The sequence below is a fragment of the Carcharodon carcharias genome, chromosome 16 (assembly GCF_017639515.1).
Source record: "Carcharodon carcharias isolate sCarCar2 chromosome 16, sCarCar2.pri, whole genome shotgun sequence".
In the NCBI taxonomy this organism is placed as follows: Eukaryota; Metazoa; Chordata; class Chondrichthyes; order Lamniformes; family Lamnidae; genus Carcharodon; species Carcharodon carcharias.
The window spans coordinates 24,538,711-24,559,778 of NC_054482.1; the positions used below are offsets into that span (position 1 = coordinate 24,538,711).

Sequence of the window (21,068 nt, forward strand, 5' to 3'; positions counted from 1 at the left end):
ACATGCTGTTGTTAAAGGTTCATGAGCACTACACTGAAAAGTTAACAATTGCAGTTGGTGATTAGAGCCAATCTACACACTAATTGGTGTGAGTACACAACACAACTGAACCCAATATATAAGTGGGATCATACTGCCAATCTCATTTAGAGAGGATGAAAGGTCAGCCATTATGAAAAATGGAAACTTTATTTTGGTATGTGGGGGAGAAGAACTTTGTCTGATGCCATTTAATAGTCAAATCTCAATAAAAGACTGATCCTCGGATGACATGGGGAAACCACCTGACGGTGTTTTTTTTTTAGAGTCACTCATGGGCTTAACAAAATGCCTGTGGGTGCTACCTGAGCTTTTAACCAATCTGTGTTGGCTAAAGATTAAATATTTCACAGAATCATAAAAATATCAACACCAAAAATGCCATTTAGCTTTTCATGCCCGTGCTGGTGCTAGCTCCACATCAGAGCTTTCCAATCCCATTTCCCTGCTTTTTCACCATATCCCTGAGTACTGTTCCTCTTCAAGTGTTTCTCTCATTTTTTCATCCACTTTCAATAAAAAGTTCCCCATTTTAATCTTTTGCAAAAAAACATTTGATCTAATCTCCCCATTTGTTTATTATATTAGTTTCCATAGAATATACAGCACAGAAACAGGCCATTTGACCCAACCAGTCCACGCCTGCCTTTATGCTCCACTCAAGTCTCCTCCCACTTTCCTCATCTAATTCTATCAACAGAACCCTCTAATCCCTTCTGCTTTACATGTTTATCTAGCTTCCTCCTAAATGCTTCTATACTACTCAACTCAACTACTCCCTGTGGTAGCAAGTTCCACATTCCTACCACTCTCTTGGTAAAATTTCTTAGTTGATTTCTTGGTGACTATGTTACATGGATGGTCTCTGATTTTGCTCTAGTTTCAAGATGAATGTCCCTTGAACATGGTTTCAAAATGGCAGTGCTCACTTAACATGGATCCTAGATTAAGCATCAGAAATACTTTAACCTCTCAAAACAACAAATTTTGCTTTTAACTTTTTCCTTAACTTTCTTTGCTCAACATGGCCAACTGGTTCCCCCATTATTTCATTCTCTTGATACAAGCGCAATCAGAAAAGTAAGTTACAATCCCTACTTGAAAACTGCCCATGTGCACCATTGCACTGTTTGTACTTAGAGCCGTTACCCCAAACCCCTGAACCAAGATCAGTATAAATGGGCAGTAATTAAATGGGAGTTGAAACTTGTTCAGAAGCCATTAACTCTTGTTTCAGTTGGAGAGTTGATCACCAGACTGCCAGAAATGTTCACCTGAACATGGTTCAAGCAACAGTCATCCCATATGGTCAACAAGTTTGCTTCTTGTCCACCTGCATGCATGTCCAGTGTTCTTGAAACTGAACTCCCTTGCCTCTATCCACCCTCCATTCATTTGGAATCTCTGACTGATTGGGAGGCAAGAGCCTGTTGCAGTTGGAACTTCAGCCAGGATGGAAGGAGCTTGTGGCCTGAATTTTTTCCTCTTCGAAAGCGCACAATCGTGGGTCCAGGAGCAGTCAGGAAACGGGCCCCCAACCACGATCGGTCCCCGACCGTAATTTCACGCTGGCTGGCCAATTAAGGCCCGCCCAGCATGAAACATGTTTTCCCAATGGTCAGGAAGGAGCGGGCAGGGACAAGGGCCTGTCAGGCACCGTGTCCAACAGCAACCCAGCGGGCAGTTTAAAATCTGCAGAGGTAGCTCCCTGAAGGCTTTATTTGGTCTGGAGATTGGAGCAATGGCCTCACCAGTGGCAGGAAACATCAGGTGGGAGGGCAGGACGGATGGTCACTCGGTCCCCCATTTCTCAAACGAGTTCCTCACGGTCCTCATGGAGGAGGTGGGTGTCAGGAGGGAAACCCTCATTCCTAGGGATGGCAGGAGGAGGCCACCATACCAGACCAAAAAAGCTTTGGAGGAAGTGGCAGCTGAGGTCAGCAGCCACAACATTGTGAGGCGCACATGGGTGCAGTGCTGCAAAAGGTTCAACTACCTGCTGCACTTGGCAAGGGTCAGTACCATGTTGACATGAATCAGTATGGTGAAGTGTTATGGTCTGGCCATTCCCCTCATGGGGCTCAGGGGTGTTAGAGTCTGAGTGCCAACTGTCAATGACGCCGGAGCTGGCCAAGGGGGTGGCCCTGGCTGCTTGGCCTGAGTGCCTTGTGGCTCAAGGGCCACAACTCGGATGTGCCCTGCAGGGTCCTCCTCAGGTGGGGTTGGCCAGGCTGCAATGGCGCTGCAGGTAGAGAGTGGACTAATCAATGCTCCTCTGTCCTTTCAGGGGAAGAGGAGCCATAACACCATAGAGAGGTCAAGGACAGGCTGAGGCCTTGCAAACCTCCTAACCATGATGAGGTTAGAGCAGGAGAGCCACCATCCTCCTTGGTCAGCCGGTCGTGGAGAGGCGGGGGTGTCAGGCAAAGGTAAGAGAGCAGTGCACAGAGGTGAGAGTGTCGGATTGTGCAAACATTCTTGTGTAGTCTCATCATTAATAGGAGCCTCAAAACTGGAGTCCCAGAAAGACGATGGCACCATGATGCAGATCTCCATTGTGTCACCAGGGTGCCTGGCATGCACAGTGACAGTGTGATGACTTTAATTGATGACATGTCGTTGCTCTCCCTTAGATTCACCAGCTTGCACTTGAATGCAGGACCCCAAAGAGGCACCCATGACACCAGAGGACCACCGGGCTCCAGATGCACCTGCGTCACATCCGCTCTCTGAACCAGGCACCAGTGCAGATATCAGCACCTTGGTGGGCATTAGATCTTTGGCTAGAATGTCGGTGCACAGTGGTGAGGGCACTTCACACACGCTTGAGGAGCAGCGGAGGCACAGAGTGCCCAGGGCGCCGGCAGTCCGAGGACTGTTGGAGACCAGGACGATGCTAAGTCGAAGGCAGCTGATGAGCCTCTGGAGTTGTCAGTAAAGTGGCAGATGCTGGACGTCCAGTGGGATGTGTGGGAGGATCTGGCGGAGTTCCATAAGGATATGCGTGCCATGGTCTCTGTTGTGGAGGAGCCCATGCAGAGCATGAGCGCTGTGTTGACCCTCATTTCCGAGCACACTAACCCCTCCGTTGAGAGAGTGTCGACGTGCATGGAGAAGCAGCCCTAGGGTCAGAATCAGGGGTTCCTGGAGCTGCGCTCAGACCTGCAAGCCCTCACACAGACAATGACCTCAGGTGGTCAGTGCCAAAGTGGGAGATGGATGGGGCACCCAGTATCCCAGCTAGATGCCCGTCTATCAATGGTGAGCAGGGAGGTCCAGAGCAACCTCACGTTGGCTCATGACCTGTTTGTGGTCTCTGTGAGCTCCTCTCAGGGCGCTCTGGATGATGGCAGCAGCTCCTCCGCCAGTGAATGTGGCATCTGATGAGGCTGCGGCGACTGGGGAGATGCCAGCCGTGGCACTGGCCAGAGGACAACCGCCAAGGTCATCAAGACAGCAGAGTCAGCAGGCTGTCTCCAATGCTGCTGCCAGCGAGGTGGGGGAACCAAGACAAAGCACTCGTAAACGTTAAGTTTAAGGCACCATGAGCACAACAGGAACTGTTCAGGGTGATCTTCTGTTCTGCCATGTTTTGTTAATATGTTTACCATATCTGGTATTAATGCCCACACCAGTAATGTTAATTTGTTGTGAGTGTCAAAATTATATAAATATTACTTTTGTCTTAATGGCCTGAATATGCTTCACTTTTTTTTTTGGTGCAGGACTTGCCAGTATCTAATGCTGGACATGAGAGGCTCTGAACTTTATTGCACATATACTGAGTGGACTTTGGGTTCAAATGAAAGGGTCATTTCAGACATCCGGGATGGAGGAGGCAGCCCTGGCAGGAGGTGGAAGCAGATCTTTGGCAGTCTAGCTGAAGGAGCGTTGGATCAAGGCCAACCTGGTGTCCCTGCCTCCTTGAGGGATGCAGAGATCTGCCTCCATGCCCTCAGCGTTCTCCTCACCGTGCTCCTCTTCTGACTCACCACTGGATTCATCCTCTGTGGCCTGTGGAGCTGCCTCAAGATCCTCTTCCTCCAGTGCGTTCCCCCTTGCCAGTGCCAGATTGTGGAGAGCGCAACATGCAACCACTATCATTGACACCCGCTCTGGAGGGTATTGAAGTGCAGCCCCTGAATGATCCAGGCATCGGAAACACATCTTTAGAAGACCTATGGTCCTCTCTAGCACTGCCCCTGTGGAGGCATGACTCCTATTATAACACTGCTCGGCCTCTGTTCTTGAGTGGCAAGAGGCATCATGAGCCACCTTTTCAGTGGATAGGCATTGTCACCCAGCAGCCATCCATCCAGTCGGGCTGGAGCACTGAAAAGCCTCGGCACCTGTGAGTGTCTCAGGATGTAAGCGTCATGGGAGCTGCCAGGGTACCTTGCACAGACTTACAGAATCTATGGTCACAAACTATCTGGACACTCATCGAGTGGAATCCCTTCCTGTTGACGAAGGCACCCGGCTGACCCGCTGGCACCTTGATGGCCACATGTGCAGTCTATAGCACCCTTGATGCGGGGGAACCCAGCAATTGCTGCAAACCCTCCGGCTCACTCAGCCTGGCTGGCCTCATCCATATGGAAATGAATAAATGTCATTACCAGCCTGAACAGAGCTTCTGTCACCAGCTGTGGACAGCTGATTGGTACACTCCACACAGCTCCCCAACTGAGGCCTGGAAGGAGCTGGAGGCAAAAAAGTTGAGGGTCACTGTGACCTACAGAGCCACTGGCATAGGGTGTCCATCCACACGGCTGGAGGTGATCTCTGACCCAATCATATGACAAATGGAGGTCACTGTCTCCCTGGAGAAGCGGAGCCTCCTTCAGCATTATACCTCGGACATATTGAGGTAGCTGCATCGCTGCGTGTAAATCCTGGCAGCAGGATAGTGGTGTCTTCTGTGGCCCCTTCCGCCTTGGACTAACTGCTGGCCCTGCATCCCTTGTGCATGCACCTCCCCCCCACAGGTCCCTCCCCTGAAAGCTGCATTGGGACACCTAGCCTCCTCTCCCTTCTGCCCCTCTCTTCCTCCTCAGAAGAGGTGCCTCCAACGGAAAGCACAATCCCCGTTACCAGGGTTACTGAAAGCTGTCTGATACCTGAAAGGGTCCACACAGTCAAAATTCTCTAGCGGCCTTGGAGGCACCAATGAGTCCTGAAATGAAGCCTGGAACTGCTAAGAATGAAGCTCAGAACTGAGATGAAGCTGTCAAGTTCAAATATGCAACCAGCAGCGAACTATCTCCAAAACTCCTCACTACTCACAACGGCAATGCTGCTGACCCTTTTTATCCCACCTTGAGCTGAGTGAGGTTTTGCAAAAAGTGGGCTGCCTGCCTGTTTTGTCCGTGCAATGAGCGCAAAATCGCACGGGCAGCGTAAAATCGTGAACAATTGCCTTTTTAATTACCTTAAGTGGCCTTTTAATTGATGGCAGATGCAGCTCCGACACCCGCGTGCGCCTGCCAAGCTGAAGATTGCTCGCACGTGGGATGATGTCAGAACTCTCTCCCAATGTCATCTCATGCGATTTTCCACCCGATTGGGTTGGGCACCCGTCCGTCAGCGGAATGTAAAATTCTGCCCAGTGTTTATTGGCAGCTCCATGTATAGAGCCCATCTGACGGGGATGAGAAAAAGTGGAGCTTCCTCCATTTGTGCTGACTTAGTTCAGTTGTTACACCACAGTGACAAAGATGATACTGTGAAAAACTGTGGTCTCACATAATCTTTCCTTACAGAGGTAGATTTCAAGGTATGAGTAGTTATTAATATTTCAACTCGCTAGCTTGAAGCAGATTTTTAAGCCTACTTAACCATTGTTACTTGCCTTTCTACTTTGAGTTGATTAATGCTTTGTCTTCTTTCACAAACCTTTATAATTCCAATTGGTACTTTTTTTTTTAGCCTGAAATAGATGGTTAGTCATAGTTGGAGAGGTATGTAGTTAGTAATTATGCTGAATGTCTGAATGACATAAGGGATTTATCCTTATACACACACACCTTAAACCAGCTTATATTTCAACTCTTTCTTGGACTCGAACTCAAGTTCTGTCGAAGGGTCATGAGGACTCGAAACGTCGACTCTTTTCTTCTCCGCCGATGCTGCCAGACCTGCTGAGTTTTTCCAGGTAATTCTGTTTTTGTTTTGGATTTCCAGCATCCGCAGTTTTTTTGTTTTTATCTCTGTGTTTAATTGACTGCCACTGCTCTTCAAGAAATGCCTACCTCCTTGAAGAAGTTCTGTTCCTCTCTGCGACAAGATTTCCGTATCTCCCTGTTGTCTTGCTCATCTTCCTTGCTTTCCATTTCCCTTCTAGTGTTTGACAAGGTGTTTACAAAAACCCGTTTTCACAGCCATATCTCCTTTCTCAGTGACTGTCTCCGTCTCCGACTTACCCCACGTGGATTTCAACTGAAATTCCACCCCTCATGTTTCGAACCCACCCAGGATTACAGGTATCTCCGGGACATAAAACGTTTCTCGGACTGCTGTTCCCGTCACATTCTGAAATCCACACTCAGTGCCATGCGCCGCCATATGAACACACTCGACCTCTCCCTCCAGCAGCACCGCCGTACCCTTTTTCAAAGCTGCGCGTGCCCCCAGTTTCATTTTATCCTTTGGCTCATCCAACGCCTCAACAAGAAACTTTTTCTCTTTCTCTCAAGTGCTAAGGAACGCAAGCTCCAACAACTCATCGACACCAACACCCATCTAGGACCCTCCACCCCTGCCTGTCCCTCCGTCCCCACCCCATCTTCCAATCCCAGCCCCAGCCGTGTATTCACTATACCCCCTGACCTTCCCCTCTCCGATGCTGAACGTTCAGTGCTCAGCAAAGGACTGAGTTTCATACCCTTACACCCTCACCTCAATGAATTTTGGGCTCGGCATGATACTGAACTCTTCTTCCGCCGTCTTCGTCTCCGGGCTCACTTCTTTGGGCAGGAGTCCTCTCCCAGTTCAACGGATCCTTTTACCCATCTCCAATATTCTCCCTCCACCTGGACCCCTCCCTCTGGATTCTTACCTTCTCTCGATCTTTTCATTGAGAACTGTCGGCGCGACATTAGTCGTCTCAATTTCTCTGCTCCTCTCACCCATTCTAACCTGTCTCTCTCTGAACTTACTGCACTCCATTCTCTCAGGTCCAACCCTGACATTGTCATCAAACCCGCTGACAAGGGTGGTGCTGTTGTTGTCTGGCGCACTGACCTCTACCTCGCGGAGGCTGAGCGTCAACTCGCAGACACTTCCTCCTACCTCTCCCTGGACCATGACCCCACCACTGAACATCAAGCCATTGTTTCCAGGACTGTCACTGACCTCATCTCCTCTGGGGATCTCCCTCCCACAGCTTCCAACCTGATAGTCGCCCAACCTCGGACGGCCCGCTTCTATCTACTACCCAAAATCCACGAACAGAACTGCCCCGGTAGACCGATCGTCTCAGCTTGCTCCTGCCCCACAGAACTCATTTCTCGTTATCTTGACTCCCTTCTCTCCCCCCTTGTCCAGTCCCTTCCCACCTACATCCGTGATTCCTCTGACACCTTACGTCACATCAACAATTTCCAGTTCCCTGGCCCCAACCGCTTCCTCTTCACCATGGACGTCCAATCCCTCTACACCTCCATCCCCCACCAGGATGGTCTGAGGGCCCTTAGCTTCTTCCTTGAACAGAGGCCCGAACAATCCCCATCCACCACTACTCTCCGCCGTCTGGCTGAACTTGTTCTCACGCTGAACAATTTCTCCTTCAACTCCTCTCACTTCCTCCAAATAAAAGGTGTGGCTATGGGTACCCGCATGGGCCCCAGCTATGCCTGTCTCTTTATGGGGTATGTGGAACATTCCTTGTTGCAGTCCTACTCCGGCCTCCTTCCACAACTCTTTCTCCGGTACATCGATGATTACTTCGGTGCTGCTTCATGCTCTCGTCGGGACTTGGAAAAATTTATTAATTTTGCTTCCAATCTCCACCCCTCCATCATTTTCACGTGGTCCATCTCTGACACTTCCCTTCCCTTCCTTGACCTCTCTGTCTCAATCTCTGGTGATAGACTGTCCACCAATGTCCATTACAAACCCACCGACTCCCACAGCTATCTCGACTACAGCTCCTCACACCCCGCTTCCTGTAAGGACTCCATCCCATTCTCTCAGTTCCTTCGCCTCCGTCGCATCTGTTCCGATGATGCTACATTCAAAAACAGTTCCTCTGACATGTCCTCCTTCTTCCTTAACCGAGGTTTTCCACCCACGGTCGTTGACAGGGCCTTCAACCGTGTCCGGCCCATCTCCCGCGCATCCGCCCTCACGCCTTCTCCTCCCTCCCAGAAACATGACAGGGTCCCCCTTGTCCTCACTTATCACCCCACCAGCCTCCGCATTCAAAGGATCATCCTCCACCATTTCCGCCAACTCCAGCATGATGCCACCACCAAACACATCTTCCCTTCACCCCCCTTATCGGCATTCCATAGGGATCGCTCCCTCCGGGACACCCTGGTCCACTCCTCCATCACCCCCTACTCCTCAACCCCCTCCTATGGCACCACCCCATGCCCACGCAAAAGATTCAACACCTGCCCCTTCACTTCCTCTCTCCTCACCGTCCAAGGACCCAAACACTCCTTTCAAGTGAAGCAGCATTTCATTTGCATTTCCCCCAACTTAGTCTACTGCATTCGTTGCTCCCAATGTGGTTTCCTCTACATTGGAGAGACCAAACGTAAACTGGGCGACCGCTTTGCAGAACACCTGCGGTCTGTCCGCAAGAATGACCCAAACCTCCCTGTCGCTTGCTATTTTAACACTCCACCCTGCTCTCTTGCCCACATGTCTGTCCTTCGCTTGCTGCATTGTTCCAGTGAAGGCCAACGCAAACTGGAGGAACAACACCTCATCTTCCGACTAGGGACTTTACAGCCTTCCGGACTGAATATTGAATTCAACAACTTTAGGTCGTGAGCTCCCTCCCCCATCCCTACCCCCTTTCTGTTTCCCCCTTCTTTTTTTTCCAATAAATTATAAAGATTTTCCTTTTCCCACCTATTTCCATTATTAAAAAAAAACCCACTAGAGCTATACCTTGAGTGCCCTACCATCCATTCTTAATTAGCACATTCGTTTAGATAATATCACCAACTTTAACTTTAACACCTATGTGTTCTATTGTACTATTGTCGTTGACATCTTTTGATGATCTGCTTCTATCACTGCTTGTTTGTCCCTACAACCACACCCACCCCCCCCTCCACCTCTCTCTCTCTCTGTCTCTCCGCCCCCCACACACACACCTTAAACCAGCTTATATTTCAACTCTTTCTTGGACTCGAACTCAAGTTCTGTCGAAGGGTCATGAGGACTCGAAACGTCAACTCTTTTCTTCTCCGCCGATGCTGCCAGACCTGCTGAGTTTTTCCAGGTAATTCTGTTTTTGTAAGGGATTTATCGTTCACCCAGGCATAATATCTCCCTGATTATTTCAAACACATTTTGCTTTATTGAAATAAAAACAAAAAACTGTGCATGCTGGAAATCTAAAACAAAAACAGAATTACCTGGAAAAACTCAGCAGGTCTGGCAGCATCGGCAGAGAAGAAAAGAGTTGACGTTTCGAGTCCTCATGACCCTTCAACAGAACTAAGTGAATCCAAGGAAGGGGTGAAATATAAACTGGTTTAAGGTGTGTGTGTGTGTGTGTGTGTGTCGGGGAGGGGGTACTGGAGGAGGGTTGTGTGGTTGTAGAGACAAGCAAGCAGTGATTGAAGCAGATCATCAAAAGATGTCACAGACAACAGAACAAAAGAACACATAGGTGTCGAAGTTGGTGATATTATCTAGACGAATGTGCTAATTAAGAATGGATGGTAGGGCACTCAAGGTATAGCTCTAGTGGGGGTGGGGGGAGCATAAAAGATCTAAAAATATTTAAAATTAATGGAAATAGGTGGGAAAAGAAAAATCTGTATAATTTATTGGAAAAAACAAAAGGAAGGGGGAAGAAACAGAGATGGGGTAGGGATGGAGGAGGGAGTTCAACACCTAAAGTTATTGAATTCAATATTCAGTCCGGAAGGCTGTAAAGTGCCTAGTTGGAAGGTGAGGTGTTGTTCCTCCAGTTTGCGTTGGGCTTCACTGGAACAATGCAGCAAGCCAAGGACAGACATGTGGGCAAGAGAACAGGGTGGAGTGTTAAAATGGCAAGCGACAGGGAGGTTTGGGTCATTCTTGCGGACAGACCGCAGGTGTTCTGCAAAGCGGTCCCCAGTTTACGTTTGGGTCTCTCCAATGTAGAGGAGACCACATTGGGAGCAACGAATACAGTAGACTAAGTTGGGGGAAATGCAAGTGAAATGCTGCTTCACTTGAAAGGAGTTTTTGGGCCCTTGGACAGTGAGGAGAGAGGAAGTGAAGGGGCAGATGTTACATCTTTTGCGTGGGCATGGGGTGGTGCCATAGGTGGGGGTTGAGGAGTAGGAGGTGATGGAGGAGTGGACCAGGGTGTCCCAGAGGAAACGATCCCTACGGATTGCCGACAGGGGGCGTGAAGCGAATATGTGTTTGGTGGTGGCATCATGCTGGAGTTGGCGGAAATGGTGGAGGATGATCCTTTGAAATGCGGAGGCTGGTGGGGTGATAAGTGAGGATAAGGGGGACCCTATCATGTTTCTGGGAGGGAGGAGAAGGCGTGAGGGCGGATGTGCGGGAGATGGGCCGGACACGGTTGAGGGCCCTGTCAACCACCGTGGGTGGAAAACCTCGGTTAAGGAAGAAGGAGGACATGTCAGAGGAACTGTTTTTGAAGGTAGCATCATCGGAACAGATGCGACGGAGGCGAAGGAACTGAGAGAATGGGATGGAGTCCTTACAGGAAGCGGGGTGTGAGGAGCTGTAGTCGAGGTAGCTGTGGGAGTCGGTAGGCTTGTAATGGATATTGGTGGACAGTCTATCACCAGAAATTGAGAGAGAGGGGTCAAGGAAGGGAAGGGAAGTGTCAGAGATGGACCACGTGAAAATGATGGAGGGGTGGAGATTGGAAGCAAAATTAATAAATTTTTCCAAGTCCTGATGAGAGCATGAAGCAGCACCGAAGTAATCATCGATGTACCGGAGAAAGAGTTGTGGAAGGGGGCCGGAGTAAGACTGGAACAAGGAATGTTCCACATACCCCATAAAGAGACAGGCATAGCTGGGGCCCATGCGGGTACCCATAGCCACACCTTTTATTTGGAGGAAGTGAGAGGAGTTGAAGGAGAAATTGTTCAGCGTGAGAGCAAGTTCAGCCAGACAGAGGAGAGTAGTGGTGGATGGGGATTGTTCGGGCCTCTGTTCGAGGAAGAAGCTAAGGGCCCTCAGACCATCCTAGTGGGGGATGGAGGTGTAGAGGGATTGGATGTCCATGGTGAAGAGGAAGCGGTTGGGGCCAGGGAACTGGAAATTGTTGATGTGACGTAAGGTGTCAGAGGAATCACGGATGTAGGTGGGAAGGGACTGGACAAGGGGAGAGAGAAGGAAGTCAAGATAACCTTATCTTCTTTCTTCTTCCTTAACCGAGGTTTTCCACCCACGGTCGTTGACAGGGCCCTCAACCGTGCCCGGCGCATCCGCCCTCACGCCTTCTCCTCCCTCCCAGAAACATGATAGGGTCCCTTGTCGTCACTTATCACCCCACCAGCCTCCGCATTTCAAAGGATCATCCTCCATTTCCACCAACTCCAGCAGGATGCCACCACCAAACACATCTTCGCTTCACCCCCCCTATCGGCATTCCGTAGGGATCGTTTCCTCCGGGACACCCTGGTCCACTCCTCCATCACCTCCTACTCCTCAACCCCCTCCTATGGCACCACCCCATGCCCACGCAAAAGATGTAACACCTGCCCCTTCACTTCCTCTCTCCTCACCGTCCAAGGGCCCAAACACTCCTTTCAAGTGAAGCAGCATTTCACTTGCATTTCCCCCAACTTAGTCTACTGTATTCGTTGCTCCCAATGTGGTCTTCTCTACATTGGACAGACCAAACGTAAACTGGGCAACCGCTTTGCAGAACACCTGCGGTCTGTCCGCAAGAATGACCCAAACCTCCCTGTTGCTTGCCATTTTAACACTCCACCCTGCTCTCTTGCCCACATGTCTGTCCTTGGCTTGCTGCATTGTTCCAGTGAAGCCCAACGCAAACTGGAGGAACAATACCTCATCTTCCGACTATGCACTTTACAGCCTTCCAGACTGAATATTGAATTCAATAACTTTAGGTGTTGAACTCCCTCCTCCATCCCCATCCCCTCTCTGTTTCTTCCCCCTTCCTTTTGTCTTTTCCAATAAATTATACAGATTTTTCTTTTCCCAACTATTTCCATTAATTTTAAATATTTTTAAATCTTTTATGCTCCCCCCACCCCAACTAGAGCTATACCTTGAGTGCCCTACCATCCATTCTTAATTAGCACATTCGTCTAGATAATATCACCAAATCCAACACCTATGTGTTCTTTTGTTCTGTTGTCTGTGACATCTTTTGATGATCTGCTTCCATCACTGCTTGCTTGTCCCTACATCCACACAACCCTCCTCCACTTCTCTCCCCCCACCCAAACCCCCCACCCCCCCCAACACACACACACACACACACACACACACACGCACCTTAAACCAGCTTATATTTCACCCCTTCCTTGGATTCACCTAGTTCTGTTGAAGGGTCATGAGGATTCGAAACATCAACTCTTTTCTTCTCCGCCGATGCTGCCAGACCTGCTGAGTTTTTCCAGGTAATTCTGTTTTTGTTTTGCTTTATTGAAAGTTGGCTTGTTTGTGGAAACAGTTGTTTACTTTAGGCACAAGGAAGGTTTGCTGAGAGACTCAAGAGTAGAACGTAGGCGTCCACCTACAAATGTTTCAAACACAATTCTGGCAATGCATGGGCAAGCTTGACGACTTCCTTACAAATTTTACGTTATTTTTTGCATTTTTCTTCTGTTAGCAACAAGACTTCTTGCGCTGAATCCCTTCCATTTAGAGATAAAGCAAAATATCTGTTGAAACTTTGTCAAACACTATTTCCCTTTCTCTAACCATGCTGACTCTGTCTGATTTTCTAAATGTCCTGTTGCTGCCCCCTTGATAATGGAGTCTAGCATTTTCCCAACGGCAGATGGGTTGACTGGCCTATAGTTCTTCCTGCTTTCTGTCTCCATCCTTTCTTGAATAGACGTGTGACATTCGTGGTTTTGCTTTCCAGAATCCAGGGAATTTTGGAAGATTACAAACAATGCATCCACTACCACTGCAGCCACTTTTTTTAAGACCATAGGACGCAGGCCATCAGGTCCAGGGAACTAGTCAGCCTGTAATCCCATCAGTTTTCCTAGTACTTTTGCTCGAGTGGTCATGATTGTTTTACTTTTTAATTTAATAGTAGTTTTAGTTGTTTTCCCCCCTCCCTTTTGCCCCCTGCTTTTCTACTATTATTGGAATACTCTTTGCATCTTCTACTGTGAAAGCAGATATATTTACTTTAGCTACTCTTATCCTTTTTATATACTTGGAGAAGCTTTTACTGCCTGTTTTTATATTTCTGACTATTTTTCTCTCATACTCCAATTTCTCCCTCTGCACTTTGTTTAGTCATCCTTTGCTGGTTTCTAAAATTTTCCCAATCTTTTGGCCTACCACTAATCTTTGCAGCATCGTACATCTTTTCTTTCAATTTAATACTATTTTTAACTCCCTTAGTTAGCCACAGATGGTGCATCCCTCTTCTAGAGTCCTTCTTTCTCAATTGAATATATATTTGTGGAGAGTTATGAAATAATTCATTAAATGTCTGCCACTGCCTCTCTACTGTCTTACCTTTTAGGCTACTTTCCCATTTCACTTCAACCAACCGTCTTTGTATCCTTGTAATTGCCTTTATTTGAGTTTAAGATTCTTGTTTCGGACCCAATTTCTCACCCACAAACCGTATGTTAAATTCTATCATGTTATGATCACTACACCACATTCCTGAATGACGATTTGAACCATGATTCAACATTCTCCTCTGCTCTCTCAAACACAGTTTTTTGTGAAGGGATCTGGTTGAGTTGCAGATAATATTGTTCTTTGCAGTGCTGCATATGAGTAATTCTTTTGATCTAAATTAAATCAGTATGAAAATCTATGTAAAACATTTAGAAGCCTTACAACTTTAGTCATATTGTTGTATTTTTACACTCAGTAATGCAGAGAGGATATTTTCACGTATACAGCACCTCATCAAATCGTTTCATTATGGTCATGCAAGCAAACATGGAAGTCATTTTGTGCAGTCTGCATAGCAATATTCCACAGTCAGCAGTGAGATGAATGCTCCCTTTTTTGTTATGTTTGACAAGGGGGAATGATGCTTATCTTCGACAACGGTAGCAACGTGCATTCTTATGCATCCACCTGAGCAACAAGAAGGGGCAAAGGCGATCTCAGTTTCCTGAACTCCCATAAGTTTTACTGTTTAATTATAATAAATAATATAAACTCAAAGTGAAATGTAAAAATAAAAATAGAATATGTGATTTTAAAATGGCGACCAAGTTGCTCCAGCAACCCTGGTATAATTAACCCTTTCACGAATCCTTAGAGACAATACTTGGTCTCAACTTCCCAATGTGCAATGCCATCGAAGACTGATCAATTGTATCAAAAATACATGAGCGTTATAAGCAGCAACTCAGTGCATAATGCTGAAAAACATATAAGAGAAATGAGCTGTTTAATTAATTCTGTCTCATTAGACATTACCAGGTCTAAAATAGCCTGTTGCTTCCAAGAAACTGTCACAATACGCTACAAACTCATCCTCCAGACCAATTTGACAATTTGATTTGTCCAATCTATATGAAGATTAAAATCTCCCATAATCGTTGCAGTGCCTTTCTTTTAAGCCCCCATTACTTCTTGATGTTTACTCTGTCCTACAATGTAGCTACTCTTATAGGGAGTAGTGAAGCCATGGAAGAATTGGAAAACACGAACAAGAATTTTAAAATCAAGGCACTGTTTAATTGGGAGCTAGTATAGGTAAGTTCACAGCCAGCAGAGTTCGGTTAACCACAAGTTTACGGAGGGTAGAACAAGGGAGGCTGACCAAGAATGACCAAGTCAGGGATTAAGTCAGATGATGCTACAGAAGGAGAAATAGGCAGTTTTAGTGATGGTGCAGATATGTGATTGAAAGCTCATCTTGGGGTCAAATATGACACCAAAGTTGCGGACAGTCTGGCTCAGCCGTCGACAGTTGCCAGGGAGAAGGATGGAGTTAGTGGCCAGGGAATGGAATTTGTTTTGCTGGACCGAAGACAACAGCTTCAGTCTTCCCAATATTTAATTGATGGATCCAGTACTGGATGTCAGATCCGAAGTCTGATAATTTTTCAACAGTGAAGGAGTTGAGGGAGGTGGTGGTGAGTTAGAGTTGGGTGTTGCCAGTGTACATATGAAAACTATTTTGTGTTTTTGAATTATGTTGGACAAGAAATAGAAGGGGCCAGGAATAGATCTCTGGGGGACACCAAAGGTCATGATTTAGGAACTGGGAAAAAAAGCTATTAGATGTAAATCTCTGGCTACGATTAGATAAGTAAGAATGGGAACAGGTGGGTACAGTCCTGCCCAGCTGGATGACGGTGGAGAGGCATTAGTGAAGAATATGATCAACCATGGATACTACTATAATCATACTATAGACAATGATACACCATTGCTGCATGTAATATTGTGTTATTAACTTCATTTCTCCTGTATATTAGAATTATGCACTGGGTTTCTGCTTATAATGCTCATAAATTTTTGATACAATTAATCAGCCTCCCATGACATTGCACATGAGGAGTTGAGACCAAGGATTAGCGAAAGGGGTAATTATATCAGGGTTGTTGGAGCAACTTGGTCACCATTTTGAAGTCACAAATTCTATTTTTATTTTCATATTTCACTTTGAGTTTATATTATTTATTGTAACTAAACAGTAAAACTTATGAGGGTTCAGAAAACTGAGATCTCCTTTGCCCCTTCTTGCTGCTCAGGTGGATGCATAAGAATGCACATTGCTACCATTGTCGAAGATGAGCATTATTAGCCCTTAAAATACATCACAAAAAAGGGAGCATTTATCTCACTGCTGACTGTGGAATATTGCTATGCAGAATGCACAAAATGACTTCCATGTTTGCTTGCATGACAATAATGAAAGGATTTGATGAGGCGCTATATAAATGAAAATATCCTCTCTGCATTACTGAATGTAAAAATACAACAATATGGCTAAAGCTGTAAGGCTTCTGAATATTTTCGTACTGATTTATTTTAAGTCAAAAGAATTACTTGTATGCAGCACGGCAAAGAACAATATTTTCTGCAACTGAACCAGATCCCTTCACAAAAAACTGTGTTTGAGAGAGCAGAGGAGAACATTGAATCATGGTTCAAATTGCCGTTCAGGAATGTGGTGTGGAATTGCAGGTTTTAATAGTTGAAGAAATCATTTAAGCCTGCTGCTGAACTCTCAGGTCACCGACTAAACAGAGTGGGGAGTTTGCCCGGGATTTTCCGTAGCTCTGTGCCAGTGGTCAAACACACAATGAAAGGAGAGAAAAAAACAAGATGTGGCCTGGCAAAGTATCAAACGGTCTTTTGATGTGTGTGCATCACTAGGGAAATCATTTCTTGTGCTTCTGAGTCATGAATGAAACAATGGTTGACACTTGGACAGTTTTCCTTTGTCGGTGAAGCCTATACTGTGGTGCTCCGAATGACAGAAAGTTCATATGACTGCTCTCAATGATTCTAACAAAATGACAGCTGTAGTTTCTCTGCAGCTCTGACACCCCTGTCCTTTCCTCCCCACCTGCTTAGATTTTCCCCTGGTTCAGGATGTACTATGGGTGGGGGATTTCAATGCCCAATGTCCGAGCCACTTGGTAGCACCACTACTGACCGAGCTGGCCGTGTCCTAAAGGACATAGATGCTAGACTGGGTCTGTGGCAGATGGTGAGGGAACCAACAAGAGGGAAAAACATACTTGACCTCATCCTCACCAGCCTACCTGCCGCAAATGCATCTGTCCATGACAGTACCGGTAGAAGTGACCACTGCACAGTCCTTGTGGAGACAAAGTCCTGCCTTCACATTGAGGATGCCCTCCATTATGTTGTGTGGCACTGCCACCATGCTAAATGTGATAGATTTTGAACAGATTTAGCAAGTCAAGACTGGGCAAACATGAAGTGCTGTGGGCCACCAGCAGCAGCAGAACTGTACTCAAACTGTAACTTCATCACCCTGCATATCCCCCACTCTACCATTACCATCAAGCCAGGGGATCAACCCTGGTTCAATGAAGAGTGCAGGAGGACATGCCAGGAGCAGCACCAGGCATAATTAACAATGAGGTGTCACCCTGGTGAAGCTATAACACAGGACTCCTTGCGTGCCAATCAGCATAAGCAGCAAGTGATAGACAGAGCTAAGCAATCCCACAACCAACGGATCAGATCTAAGTTCTGTAGTTCTGCCACATGTAGTCGTGAATGGTGGAGGACAATTAAACAACTCACTGGAGGAGGAGGCTCCAGAAATATCCCCACCCTCAATGATGATGGAGCCCAGCACATCAGTGCAAACAATAAGGCTGAAGCATTTGCAACAATCTTCAGCCAGAAGTGCCAAGTGGATGATCCATCTTGGCCTCCTCTAGGGTCCCCAGCATCACGCCAGACTTCAGCCAATTCGATTCACTCCACGTGATATAAAGAAACAGCTGAAGGCACTGGATAGTGCAAAGGCTATGGGCCTTGACAATATTCCGGCAATAGTACTGAAGACTTGTGCTCCAGAACTTGCTGCGCCCCTAGCCAAGTTGTTCCAGTATAGCTACAACATTGGCATGTAGGCAACTATGTGGAAAATTACCCAGATATGTCCTGTATACAAAAAGCAGGACAAATCCAAACCGGCCAATTACCGCCCCATCTATCTACTGTCGATCATCAGTAATGGAAGGGGTCATCAACAGTGCTAACAAGCGGCACTTGCTTAGCAATAACCTGCTCACTGAAGCCCAGTTTGGGTTCTGCCAGGGCCACTCAGCTTCTGACCTTATTGCAGCCTTAGTTCAAACTTGGACAAAAGAGCTGAACTCCCGAAGTGATCTGAGAGTGACTGACCTGGACATCAAGGCTGCATTTGACCGAGTGTGGCATCAAGGTGCCCCAGCAAAACTGGAGTCAATGGGAATCAGGAGGAAAACTTTCTGCTGGTTGGAGTCACACCTAACACAAAGGAAGGTGGCTGTGGTTGTTGGAGGTCAGTCATCTCAGCTCCAGGCATCATTACAGGAGTTCCTCAGGGTAGTGTCCTCGGCCAAACCATCTTCAGGTGCTTCATCAATGACCTTCCTTCCATCATAACGTCAGAAGTGGGGATGTTCGTTGATGATTGCACAACGTTCAGCACCATTCGCAGCTCCCCAGATACTGAAGCAGTCCATGTCCAAATGCAGCAAGACCTGGACAATATTCAGGTTTGGGCTGACAAGTGGCAAGTAACATTCACGCCACACAAGTGCCAGGCAAGAGCCATCTCCAACAAGAGAATCTAACCATCCCCCCTTGACATTCATTGGTATTACCATCACTGAATCCCCCACTATCAACATCTTGGGGGTTACCATTCCCCAGAAACTGAACTGGACTAGCCATATAAACACTGTGGCTACAAGAGCAGGTCAGAGGCTAGGAATCCTGTGGTGAGTAATTCACCTCTTGATTCCCCAAAGCCTGTCCACCATGTACAAGGCACACGTCTGGTGTGTAATGGAATACTCCCCACTTGCCTGGATGTGTGGAGCTCCCACAATACTCAAGAAGCTTGACACCGTCCAGGACAAAGCAGCCCGCTTGACTGACAGCATATCCACAAACATTCACTCTCTCCACCACTGGGGCACAGTAGCAGCAGTGTGTACCATCTACAATGTACACTGCAGGGATTCACCAAGGCTCCTTCGACAGCACTTTCCAAACCCACAACCAGCACCATCTAGAAGAAGGGCAGCAGATAGATGGGAAAACCACCACCTGGAAGTTTCCCTCCAAGTCACTCACCATCCTGACTTGGAAATATATCATCATTCTTTCACTGTCGCTGGGTCAAAATCCTGGAACTCCCTTCCTAACAGCACTGTGGATGTACCTACACCACATGGACTGCAGCAGTTCAAGAAAGCAGCTCATCACCACCTTCTCAAGGGCAACTAGGGATGGGCAATAAATGCTGGCCCAGCCAGCGAAGCCCACATCTCATGGATGAATAAAAATAATGACAAACACCCGCCCCAGACCATCTCCAGTATCACTCTCCACTGAACTAAGAATGTGGATCTCGCTGCCACATAGACTGTTTGAAGCAAATAGCATAGATATGTTTTTGGGGAAGTTAGATAATTACATGAGGGAGCAAAGGATAAAGGGATATAGTGAAACAGTGAGATGATGTAAGGTGGGCGGAGGACTGTGTGCAGCATAAACACTGACCATTTGGGCCAAATGGTCTTTTCAGTGTATTCACTGTAATTCTGAAGCCTACCATTATGAGGTCTGGAGAGTGACCTGGGTGACTCTCCCTCTGATTTCCCTCTGAAGACTGTTTTAAGGCACTAGCATGTGGGCTTGCAACAATGCCTGTCATAATTTAATATGCTTCTGACATTCACTATCCAATTTTCACACACGAAGAGAATCCACTTGGACAAGATATCGGAAGACAGCCAGCTGAGCAGTTAAACAAGATGTGTCTTACCTCCTCCAATTTTTCAATACGCTTGATAAGTTTGGTTGTAATGGAATGTAAGTTTAGGAGGTCTAATCCAAACAAGGCATCTTCCAACAGTTTCTTCACAGAGGAGAGCTGAAAGCAAATTAGAAACATATTGGACCAACGTTGTAACGAGCACAAATCACAAGCTGACACTGAAGGGCTGTACAGAGGGAGTGCTGCAGTTATAGAGTTGCCATTTTTCGGATAAGATGTTAAATCAGGGCCCTGTCCACTTTCTTAGGTGGATGTCGAAGATCCCAGGCAATATTTTGAAGAAAACCAGGGGAATTGTCCCTGGTCTCCTGGAAAATATCCTTCAGTCAACATCACAAAATGGAATATTGGTCATTATCGCATTGCTGTTTGTGGGAGCTTGCTGTGTCTAATTGGCTGCCACGTTTCCCATGTTATAACAGAGACTACACTGGCTGTAAAGCACTTTGAGACGTCCAGAGGTCGTGAAAAGCGCAATGTAAATGCAATTCTTTATTTTCTTTTTAAACAAATCACAGGTCACCTTCACCAAACTGCATACCATGCACCCTGGAGGCACAACTGATTTCAACTGAAAGTGATGTCCTCGCCCCACTATTCCGCTTAAAGGACATAAAATGCTGTCAGTATTCATTTAACGAGTTAATATATTAACCATGTTACTCATACTTCTGTTGTGCAATAATTATCAAGCACAGTTGTTAGGGTTCCACGGACAGTGGATTGAGTTCATCTCCAAGTGACTGTCTCACATAACAGGTCCTGAGGTATTATGGTGGAGAACAAAAATAATAATCTGTTAAATATCCTAAATAATTTATTGAATGTTGTTTTGTAATAATTCTCAGATTTCTACTTATCCCCTTCATCTTCCAACATTCAGACAGCACGATCCATTCAACAAATAGCTCCTTCACAACTGTCAGTGCCTCTCCTTGGTTTTCTTGTCAGGAAACACACTTGTGCAGAAAAGATTCATCAGATTAGATTTCCCTTTGTCCATTTGACAACCCACTAGTGATACTGAATAGTAATCTCACCCCTAAAGCATGCCATGTCACTTGAGGCCTCCGTAAATATTGGTACATTTCTGGGGACCCTCCACAAATACTGACCCACTCCTGCTAAGCCTCTGTAAATACTGGCA

General features: G+C 46.7%; 1 protein-coding gene across 1 annotated transcript in view; it reads right to left on the reverse strand.

Moving 5' to 3' along the window:
- The window catches only part of LOC121289348 (olfactomedin-like protein 2B), a 59,987-nt gene that overhangs the window by 28,506 nt on the left and 10,413 nt on the right, over positions 1 to 21,068 (reverse strand). Inside the window, exon 3 of the mRNA XM_041208710.1 lies at positions 19,910 to 20,017. Within this exon, the coding sequence (XP_041064644.1) occupies positions 19,910 to 20,017 (108 nt within the window). The remainder of the gene's footprint in view (positions 1 to 19,909; positions 20,018 to 21,068) is intronic.